The sequence below is a fragment of the Nomascus leucogenys genome, chromosome 6 (genome assembly GCF_006542625.1).
Source record: "Nomascus leucogenys isolate Asia chromosome 6, Asia_NLE_v1, whole genome shotgun sequence".
Lineage (NCBI taxonomy): Eukaryota > Metazoa > Chordata > Mammalia > Primates > Hylobatidae > Nomascus > Nomascus leucogenys.
Window position 1 is genome coordinate 86,070,338 of NC_044386.1, and position 11,401 is coordinate 86,081,738.

At 53.2% G+C, this 11,401-nt stretch overlaps 1 protein-coding gene across 1 annotated transcript in view; it reads left to right on the forward strand.

The window, feature by feature from the left end:
• SMAD6 (SMAD family member 6) overlaps window positions 1–10,862 on the forward strand; it is an 80,384-nt gene extending 69,522 nt beyond the window's left edge. The window contains exon 4 of the mRNA XM_012507571.2: window positions 9,870–10,862. Coding sequence (XP_012363025.2) covers window positions 9,870–10,408 — 539 coding nt within the window. The 3' untranslated portion in view covers window positions 10,409–10,862. The remainder of the gene's footprint in view (window positions 1–9,869) is intronic.
• Window positions 10,863–11,401: the final 539 nt, after the last annotated feature.

Consider the following 11,401-nt stretch of genomic DNA (forward strand, 5'->3'; position numbering starts at 1 on the left):
CGATCTCTTCGGCATGGCCAGACGGGTGAGCTGCAGGTGGAGCGCAGGTAGAGGCATGCTGATGGGAGTGGGGCCTCCGGTTTCATCCTCTGGTGGGTCCCCTTGCCCGCTGGAGTGGTAAGGCCTAATAGCTCCTGGGGAAACGGTCTATGGAGGAGACACTGAGCAGGCCTGTGTAGCAGGAGGACCTGGGTGAAAAAAAAAAGCTTGTTTTGTGTCTGGGTTGCAAGATGAGTTCATCTGTTCAGGATTTGTTTGAATACTGCAAGAGATAAAAGAATGGAAACCTTACCCATCACAGCCCAGGCTGCCACTTTGTTCTGCCAGAGAGGTGGGGCCAACCAGGCTGCAGTCAGGGCGCTGAGGCTGAAAGAAAGGCCTTTCTGCAGAGAAAAGCCTGCAGAAAACCCTTGGCCTCCAGAAAGCTGGGTACAGCCCAGCTAGGTGGCCACTGACTGTCAGGATACCCCAGATCACTCCTAAACCCCTCCTGCAACTGGGGGACTCTGAGGACCACCCAAGAGAGCTAAAGGAGCATATGAGGCAGCACCAAGGTGGGCTCAGGGTCGGGATTCCTGCGCTGCACTCTGACTTTGGGTCTGTCCTGAGGATGGGGATGATTCTGCCTCCTGGACTTGCACAGTTCAAAAAGGATCATGAATGAAGCGTGTAGAGCGCCTCCCACTCCCCTGGGACTAGCCAGGGCTAGCAGCCCTTTCCCAAGATCAATTATTATGATTGTAGCCCATCTACAAAATACTCATTTTTGTATTTTAGGGGGTAGAATGTTTGAGTGTGGGGGAGAAACTACACTTAAAAGCCAGAAAGTGTGTTTCCAGGGCTGCATAGGGGACCAGAAATAGCTGTTAGGGTGTGATATTTGAAAAGCCCACCGCCCTCCTAGGAAGGTGGGCAGCATGTCGTGGGGCAGTGTCGTTAGCACTGTCACCTCCGAGGATCCGTCTTCACTTCCAGTGTTTGCAGAACCCCCACATGATGGCTTGGAGTGGACGTGGCTAGCTTCTTATAGCATGGTCTCTGTGCCATTGCCCTGAAGTCCTCTGGGATTTTGCAGCCCACAGGTTGCAGTCACAGGAGTAATGCAAAGAGTCCACATCTCTAAGCCTAGATAGATGGAAGCTCAAATCCCAATTCTCCAGCTTCCTGGCTGAGAAGTTGGGGTATGTTTCCGGACTTTCAGGCCTCAGCTCCCTCATCTTAAGATGGGAGAATTAACCTATGTTGAGGTAGTGCATTTAAAGGGTTTCAGACACTGCCTGGTATTTGGTAAAGGTTTCTTAAATGTGAGCTAGTTTATTATATTATTATCATGACTATTATTATTTCCCCTTGATTCTCAACTCCACTGGCACATATTATGTTCACAGGTGTTACTACTGAATACGAATACCCTTATGAACTATACAGGCTGAGTCAATCTATCATATAATTTATATACATGTGTAGATAAGGCTGCATGGTAGTAATAATATTAGTAATCATAATAGCTGTTAACTTATGCAATACCTATTTTGAGCCAGGCATTATTTGACACACTTGAAATTAATCCCAGCACCCTGATGAAGTAGCCACTGATTGCATCCCTGTGTTACAGGTTAGGAAACTGAGGCCTAGAAGGGTGAAGTCACTCGCCCAAGATTTCACAGCTGCTGAGTGGCAGAGCTGGGATTCACATGCAGGCACCTTTGCTCCCTAGTCCATGCTTTTAACCCTATGCAGGAGACATCCTGGTCCCAGCTGTGTCGCTCATTTCCACTGTGACCTTGGCAAGTCACTTTACCTCTCTGAGCCTGTTTTTGTGCCTTGGCCATGTGGACGGCTTGTTCCTCAGTCTCCCTCCTCCTGGTTCTGTCATGCTGCCCTCCTGTTCCCATCACACTCCCTGTCTTGGGGCACCCCTCCACCCCCCAGCCGACTAGCTGAGCGGCTGTCTGGAGGGTGGTGGCCAGTGTAGAGACCAGGCGCCAAAAGAGCCCCTGAGGTGGGCCCTGTGCAGGCAGGCTGCGGTGGTGGCCAGACCGCCCGTGATGTAATGACCGATTAGGAACTTCCCCTTGGAAGCCCGGCTTCCTCTAGGAGCCAAAGGTGCTGGAGCTGAGGTGGGGGGTGGGGAGGGGTGGGGAGGGGTGGGTGGGAGCGAGTAAGAGGAAACTCCTGTCAGCTGGGCCCAGCTTTTGGAAAGAGTTCAGCAGAGAGGCTCGTTCTAAGCTGTTGACCATTAACATGGCCCTGTGCACATTCCTTCTCTGCTTTTACTGCCGGAGCCCGGTGGATAAAGAACTGGTCTTCCCCTCCCTTCACAAAGAAAAGAGAAAGAGCCTCTAATTAATGCTGCATCTCTAGACTTGCTGCAAAACCTGAAGCCATTTCTGCAGCTTAAAACGACAAAGGAGAGTTAAGTGGAAACTCCTTTTTCCCTCTAAGTTTGATAACAAAAACTACTTATCTAATGGGCAAACAAGGCTTTAAAAGGGGTGTTAGGTTAACCAGATGCAGGGCCACGTAATTACTCCCAGGCCTGGGAGCCACAGATGAAAAGCTGCCGGTTGGACTGGAACTTGAAGCCACAGGCATGACACGGGACAGAAGAAAGGAGTTTTCCAGGAGGGCAGGAGGCCTCAGTGCAGCCCTGTGCAAAGGGGATTGGAAAAGCCAGCCCTGGGCCCCTCTTCAGCTCTGCCACCAACTTGCAGGGTGACCCTGGGCACGTCACTTAACTTCTCTGGGCTTCTGAGACTTTGAGTATCTCTTCTTCGCTTTCGGTAGGGTCTGGGCCTGTCTGCCCTTGTTTCAGGCCCATCTACGAGGGGCTGAGCAGGCCTTTTCGGTCCAGCCCTGGGAGAGCCAGGGAGGTTGCTATGGCCCAGGTGGGTGTGAAGCAGCAGCAAAGACTTGGAAGGTGAAGGAGTAGGGACCGCCTGCTCCCCTGATGACCCAGACCCCTGAAGACCCAGAGGACTCGGACTGAGCCTCCCACGAATGCCCTGAATCTTTGAGTCTAAGCTGGGCACAACGCTGCTTCCTTCAGGAGTGGCTGAGTCCAAGGCAGTCTGGCCAAAAGGAAAGGGGGAAGCCGGAAGAAAGCAGGCTGCAGTTTATGCTCAGGCTCTTGGAGCATGCAGCCCACGGGGGAGCACGCGGGAACGTTCTTGCCCTTTGTTTTGACAGAAAACTGCTGATTTGAAGAAGCAAAAGGCTTTTCTTAGGATTTCAGCACTCCCCGCCTCCCTCAGACTGCAGTCAGCTCCCTTGGTGCCCCTGCACCCCGACAAAATTACATGTTGGGCTCGCAGCACCCTCCCTGGGCAGAGAGGGAAAAGAATGCCAGCCATCGGAGGGGCCGATTTCTGTGCAGGGGAGAAGGCCTATTGTTGGGACCAGTCACCACCTCTTCCTCGGCGCAGACAGCCACCACCCTCTGGTGGCAGGAATGTGGGTGCCACCGGAGGGAACAGGGCTTGTCCCCTGGGCCACTGTGGAGCCCTGCTGGGGCCACTCTAAGACAGCCACAGGACATTGCCACTTTCTTCTTTTTAATTTTTTTCAAGGTATCATACCTAAAATGAAATCCACCGTTCTTTAAGTATGCAGGGTGTGGCTTTTTACAGCACAGATGCCTAAGTTCCCATGGTTCCAGTCAAGAAATAAGACATTTCCATCATGCTGGAAAGTTCTCCTGTGCCTCTTCCCAGCTGTCTCTGTCTCCCCAGGGGTAACCACTATTCTGATTTGTTTTTATTTTATTTTATTTTATTTTTTGAGACAGAGTTTTGCTCTTGTTGCCCAGGCTGGAGTGCAGTGGTGCAATCTTGGCTCACTGCAGCATCTGCCTCCTGGGTTCCAGCGATTCTCTGCCTCAGCCTCCCAAATAGTTGGGATTAAGGTGCCCGCCACTACACCCGGGTGATTTTTTTGTATTTTTAATAGAAATGGTGTTTTGCCATGTTGGCCAAGCTGGTCTCGAACTTCTGACCTCAGGTGATCCACCCACCTCAGCCTCCCAAAGTGCGGAGATTACAGGCGTGAGCCACCACGCCTGGCCACTGTTCTGATTTACATCGCCGTAGATTAGTTTGCCTTCTCAAGAGTTTTGTCTCGGTGGAAACACACCACGAACCCTGTGTCTGGCCTCTCGTGCTCAATGGGATGCCCTTCAGATTCGTGCACCTTGTTGCAGGTTTCGGTAGCTTGTTCCTTTTTCTTGGTGAGTAGCGTTCCTTTGGCTGGATGTGCCTAGTTTTTGTTTATTGGTTTTCTGTTGATAGATATCTGAGCTGGTTTCTGGGTTCGGGTGGTTAGGACTAGAGCTACTAGTCCTAGGAACATTAACTAAATCACGGAAATTTAGAGCTGGGGAGAGTAATGATCTCATTGTTCGGATGGGAAGACTGAGGCCAGAGGAGAGAGATGACTTGCTGGATCAGGGCCAGGAGGCAGGACTCCTCCCAGGCTAGTGCCACTCTGCCAGATCCACCCCAGACACAGCTCCCCTCCTCCTCCCCCCGGAACCCTCCCAGCAGGACCCAGAGTCTGGCTGGGAACTAGGCCAGGCCCTGAGCAGGGGGTAGTGAGCGGGAGTTTCGGTCAGAGCTCGGTCATCTTTGATGTTGTTCACTCGGGTCTGACTCCCTGGTATTTATTTGCAATTAAAGAGCTGGTTCCTAATTAGGCTGATGGCCGTGGGAGATGGTGGTACCACAGCCTAGGAGCCACGAGGAGAAAAAGATCCTTCTGTAACAGACTGTCCCCTCACCTGAGTGGCAGCCCAGGCTTGTGACTGAGAGGCACAGGGAGAGGGGGCTGTGCAGCTATGGGAAGAACAGAGTAGGGACCATGGGTTAGGGGGGCGCCCACCTTCTCACTCATGGTGTCACAGAGAGCATGTCAGCTTGTGTTGGACACACTGCATGAAATCTGAATGCACATATGTGTGTGAGAGAATGGAGCCTAACCAGGGCGCATTCTACACATTCAGACATTCGTTGCTTCATTCTTCCATTCCTTCACTCACGGGGCACATCTTTCACCGCAGGTGACAGGCTAGGGGCTAACCCCTAACATTTGTAAAGTGCTTTGCGGTTTGCAAAGGGCCTTGTCATCCATGGTCCTGTTGAGACCTTCCATGGCGGTGACCCTGGGCCATGACCCCCAACCCCATTAAAGATCCCTGGCCTCTGAAGGGTAAGGCCAACCCTGGAGCCCGTAAACAAGGCAGCTCCTTCCTTCTGCACCCACTTGATTTTGCCGGAATTTCCAGAAAATTCAGAGAGGGACTGTGTGTGAGTGGGGTACTTAATTATTGAATCAATCCTTTTACAAATACAGAGACTGAGGCTTGGAGACATTTGGCAGTATATCAATGGCCACATATCCAGTCAGTGGTGGCAGCCTTAGGTCAGTCTCACTGTGAAACCTTTTGGACCATGTGGCATGGATTAGAGTAGAATTCTGGGCTCTCAAGTTCTGGCCCTAGGTTTGCCACCCGCTGCTGTGTGACCTTGGGCAAGTCCCTCGACGCCCCCCAGGATGCTGTCTTTGGGGCACCAAATTATTAGACTCCATTAGTGGTCCCAACGGGCTAGTCTCAGGACTAAGTTTTCATTGGTCCATAGTGAAAGAAATAAAAATAAGTTAGAAAATAAGTATGTACATGGCAAAATAAAGCAGCGGTAGTCCGGGTGCAATGGCTCATGCCTGTAATTCCAACACTTTGGGAGACCAAGACGGGCAGATTGCTTGAGCCCAGGAGTTTGAGACCAGCCTGGGTAACATGGCAAAACCCGGTGGTGTGTGCCTATAATGCCAGCTACTTGAGAAGCTGAGGCGGGAGAATTGCTTGAGCCTGGGAGGTTGAGGCTACAAGGAGCTGAGACTGCGCCACTGTACTCCTGCCTAAGTGACAGAGTGAGACCATTTCTCAAACAAAAACAAAAGCGAAGCAGTGGTCGCCTTGTGTCATTCCCAACTCCCCTGTTAAAAAAATGTGTTGGTTTGTGGAAGCCCGAAGTGTTGGGTCTCACTGGATAAGATAATGTCAGCAGATACGCAAGCTCTGACGCCCTGGGACTGAGAGTTGAGTAGGGACAGGGAGGCTGAGTGGGTGGCTTACCCTCTGGATCAGACAAGAGACCCCAGTTTTTGCCCACCACCCTTCTGTGCCCTAGGGCCTGAGCCCAGCAGCCCACCTGTTAGGCAGGATTCCCCGTGGGGTGTGGGGTGGGGGCAATGTCTAGGCACTGGGACATATTTTATTTCCTGCCCCCTTCCCTTTTATTAGGTTGGTGCAAAAGTAATTAAGGCAGGAGGGTCACCTGAGCCCAGGAGTTTAAGCTCAGCATGGGCAACAAAGCAAGACCTCATCTCTACAAAAAAGCTTTTGAAAATTAGCTGGGCATGATGGTGTACATCTGTAGTCCCAGCTATTCGGGAAGCTGAGATAGGAGTATTGCTTGAGCCCAAGGAATATATCCAGCCCTGGGATAGATGGAGGCCCACCCCACCCCTTACCAGTCAGAGAGTGTAGACCAACTGGGGGGCACTGACCAGGAGCACAGACACCTGTTAAGGCCAAGGGAGGGGCTGCAGTTCAGGTGCCCCAGGAAGGAGAGGTCAGAGAGGGTTTCCCAGAGGCAGCAGTCTCCCTGAATTTGGGAGACATGGCCAGGAGCACAGGCCTGATGAGGTGTAACCCAGTCTGTTCAACCAAGGAAGCCGCAGGGGATGGGGCCTGGCTCAAGCCCTGGGTGTCCCTTAGCTGGATCGCTGGGGCAGGCCAGGCCTGAGGGCGGCTCTGTGGGTCCATCCCCAGTCATAGAGTACCATAAGGCACGCTGGGGCTAGGCTGGGGACATGGGTTTTGAGTGGGGGGATGGAAGGAGTTTGGCCTGGCTGGGGTGGGGGGAACTGAGAGGAGGGGGATAGGAAGTCCCACCTGTCCTTGAATTGAAAAACTTTTCTTTTCTTTTTTTTTTTCGAGACAAGGTCTCACTCTGTCACCCAGACTGGAATGCAGTAGCACAATGACAGTTCCCGGTAGCTTCAAACTTGGGCTCAAGCAATCCTCCTGTCTCAGCTTCCCAAGTAGCTGGGACTACAGATGTACACCATCATGCCCAGCTAATTTTTAAAAGTTTTTTTAGAGATGAGGTCTTGCTTTGTCGCCCAGGCTGGGTTTAATTAAACTCCTGGGCTCAAATGAGCCTCCTGCCTCAGCCTCCCAGAGTTCCCAGCCAGAAACCTTTTGGAAGCTGGGAAAGAGAAAGTCGCTCCCCCCGCCCCCTGTGCCCCTGTCCTTCCCCAGCTAGACTCTCCCTTTTTCCATGGGTGGGGTAGAGCTGTCACTCTGTGGCTGGGCAGCTGTCTCAGAGCCTCGTCTGTGAAGAGGTGCAGCAGTGACCCCTCCCTCAGTGAGACAGTAAAGTGAGTCCTCCAAGAGTGGGGACAGTGACACCTTAGCTTGTAAACAATAACCTCTAGGGCTCATGGACCATGAGAGCAGTCATGCTTACAGATAGGGAAACTGAGGCTTAGGGAGGGAGAGGGACTTGCTCAGTGTGCAGGTTTTAGGAAGGAGCCAGGACAGAACTCTCTCTAGAGTGTGGAGAAGAGCTCCCCTCTAGAGTGTGGCCTGGCACCGAGGCGGCCCCAGCATTCACTGGTGTATACCCTGGGCCTCAGTTTCCTCACCTGTGGAATGGGCTGCTAGCAGAGGTGAAACAAGGCTGTTGTGAAGAAGGGGCCCACCTCGTAGAAGGCACTCATGGATGCTGTTGCCTGTCCTGTCTCCCAGCATACTCCAGGCGTTGCTTCTTTGCATCCCCACCTTGCTGTGCCTGACACACTCGTGGAACTCTTGTTGGTTGGTGGGCAGTGTGGGTGCTGCAGTTTCATGGCCAGGCTGGCATGGTGCTGCTTTTCTGGCCCTTGGGGACTCCCAGACCTGTGCCAGATAGATGGCTGGGGAGAGGGGCACTGGAGTGGGGTGGCTGGAGCTCAGGAGAGTCTGGCTGTTCCCAGCTGCCCACCTGCTGGGACTGGCCTGATGCCTGCAGCCTGGTGAGCTCCCAAGGGTTTGAGCTGTCTCTGTCACTATTGCCCAGTGGCTAAGGGGCAGTTCTGTCGAGAGCAGGATGCAGGACCTCTTCCTCCTCTTCTGACCATCAGCTGGAAGCATCAGAGGCCTCGCTGGAGACTCTGAGGCAAAATGATCCAAGCTGTGGGCTGGTGTGAGGACTTGGATTACCCCCCAGCAGACTTGGGGACCTGTGTCTGGGACCTCAGTGCCAGGCACAGGGCAAAGGGCACACTCATGAAGGGTGTGCCCCGCCCAAAGCCACAGCAGAGCAGTCAGCCTCCAGGAGGCCCCTGAGGCAGACAGCCTCCTGCCGGGTGGCTGGGCAGGCCTCCCAGTGTGTAAGGGGATGTCAGGGGCCCTGCCATCCTGTTCTTCTGGGGCTTCTAGGCAGGGGCAGGACCAAGGCAAAGGCAGCCAGAGCTGGCCTCACTCAGGCTCCCAGGTGAAGCTGTTAGAAGTGTTGTCCTCTGGGATTTGGTTGGACTTTGATCAGTTTTCCTCAGAAAAACAGCCATGAAGCGCTTTGCTTTGCTCTGTCAAGCCTCCAGCAGAACACCTCCCTCTGCAGAGGCCCAGGCCAGGGACCTGTGTGGAAGCAGGCATGGCAGGCAAATCATGTCACCTCACTGGGCAGTTATAGGTGCCTGCCTGCTTCTCAGAGCTGTGAGCTCAGAGAGGCCAGATGTCAGAATCTGAGAAGCTGGCCACATGAGAGCAGGGAGCACCCTGGCCTGTGTTGGTCTGAACTTTGGTCTCAGAAAATTGTTAAACTCCTCCAGACACACAGACAGCCCGAGTCAGAGTGACAAGCGATTTCAGTAACGTCTTAGCTACCCCTTTGCTCTACAGTGGGGAAACTGAGGCCCAGAGAGGAGCAGCACACACCTTCGATTGCTGGGCAGCTCCAGAGCCCTTAAGGAGCCATTTTCTTTGTCATTTAGGGACCGTCAGCTCCTCTGCCATGCAGAAGTGGCTGCAGTTTGGTACAAACCTGCATTTCCTGCCAAGAAAGCCAACTCAGGTGGGTGGTACTGGGAGGCTAAGACTGAGGCAGGGAGCAGTCAGGCAGTCATATTTATAACAAGGCTACCACAGGAATCCCACTGCTCCAGGCTGGAAGGGATCCTGGGGGCAACTCCTCCCACCCCCAGCCCACCTCCCTGTGCTTGAGTCCTCTAATGGGATTTCAACCCCCCCCCCCATCCCCCAATAGCCTAACCCTACTCTTTCAGGTTGAGACTTGGACTAGTGGGTTCAAATTCTGGCGGGGTGCCTTCCTCTGTAGAACGAGGAGAAGGTGGCGTCCTTGCAGAGTGATCGTGAGGACCAAGTGAGTCCTGTGTGCTGTGAAGAGTGAGAAGTACGGTGCTCCACGCCTGGTCCGTGGTGGTTCCTCCACAGTCAGCCCCTCCTTTGGGGGCGTGCAGGCAGTTGTCTGTCTCTCCTGCCAGCATGAAGAGGCAGGGGCAGGGTGTGCAGGGTTCATGTCTGCGTCCACAGCACCTAGCACACAACAGGCGCTCTCTGGCTTGCACTCTGTGGCTCATAACCTTTGTTTTCTCCTTGTGTGAATTTGTGTGTGTGAAAGAGATGTCCCGTTGTGGGCTATATTTCCTGAGGGCAACCTGGCACACAGTCGGTGCCCACATGACTGCTGACTGCTGGAAACCTTACCCAGCTCCCACTGTGCAGACAGCAGTGCCCACCTCCGCTCCCCGGTGCCTCCCACCTCCCCACCCAGAATAACGCGGCAGTCCCTGTGCTTGTCCCGCAGACGCCAGCATGTCTCCGGACGCCACCAAGCCGAGCCACTGGTGCAGCGTGGCGTACTGGGAGCACCGGACGCGCGTGGGCCGCCTCTACGCGGTGTACGACCAGGCCGTCAGCATCTTCTACGACCTACCTCAGGGCAGCGGCTTCTGCCTGGGCCAGCTCAACCTGGAGCAGCGCAGCGAGTCGGTGCGGCGAACGCGCAGCAAGATCGGCTTCGGCATCCTGCTCAGCAAGGAGCCCGACGGCGTGTGGGCCTACAACCGCGGCGAGCACCCCATCTTCGTCAACTCCCCGACGCTGGACGCGCCCGGCGGCCGCGCCCTGGTCGTGCGCAAGGTGCCGCCCGGCTACTCCATCAAGGTGTTCGACTTTGAGCGCTCGGGCCTGCAGCACGCGCCCGAGCCCGACGCCGCCGACGGCCCCTATGACCCCAACAGCGTCCGCATCAGCTTCGCCAAGGGCTGGGGGCCCTGCTACTCCCGGCAGTTCATCACCTCCTGCCCCTGCTGGCTGGAGATCCTCCTCAACAACCCTAGATAGTGGCGGCCCCGGCGGAAGGGCAGGTGGGAGGCCGCGGCCACCGCCACCTGCCGGCCTCGAGAGGGGCCGATGCCCAGAGACACAGCCCCCACGGACAAAACCCCCCAGATATCATCTACCTAGATTTAATATAAAGTTTTATATATTATATGGAAATATATATTATACTTGTAATTATGGAGTCATTTTTACAATGTAATTATTTATGTATGGTGCAATGTGTGTATATGGACAAAACAAGAAAGACGCACTTTGGCTTATAATTCTTTCAATACAGATATATTTTCTTTCTCTTCCTCCTTCCTCTTCTTTACTTTTTTTATATATATATATAAAGAAAATGATACAGCAGAGCTAGGTGGAAAAGCCTGGGTTTGGTGTATGGTTTTTGAGATATTAATGCCCAGACAAAAAGCTAATACCAGTCACTCGATAATAAAGTATTCGCATTATAGTTTTTTTTAAACTGTCTTCTTTTTTACGAAGGGGGCAGGTAGGGCTTCAGCGGATTTCTGACCCATCATGTACCTTGGAACTTGACCTCAGTTTTCAAGTTTTACTTTTATTGGATAAAGATAGAACAAATTGAAAAGGGAGGAAAGTCACATTTACTCTTCAGTAAACTAGAGAAAGTTTTGTTGTTCCTTCCTGCCCATGGCTATGGGGTGTCCATTGGATGGGGATGGCGGTGGGGAAAGGGAGAATACACTGACCATTTGTCCTGGACAAGCTCTTCCAGTCTGATGGAGGAGGTTCATGCCCTAGCCTAGAAGGGCCCAGGTCCATGCCCCCCATCTTTGAGCTATGAGCAAGCTAAAAGAAGACACTGTTTTTCACCATTTTGTGGAAATGGCCTGGGGAACAAAGATTGAAATGGGCCTTGAGCCCACCTGCTACCTTGCAGAACCATCTCGAGCCCCATGGTGAGTAGATCTTTTTAGGACCTCGACAGGCTATTTCCCACCCCCCAGGCCAAAATAGCTCAGAATCTGC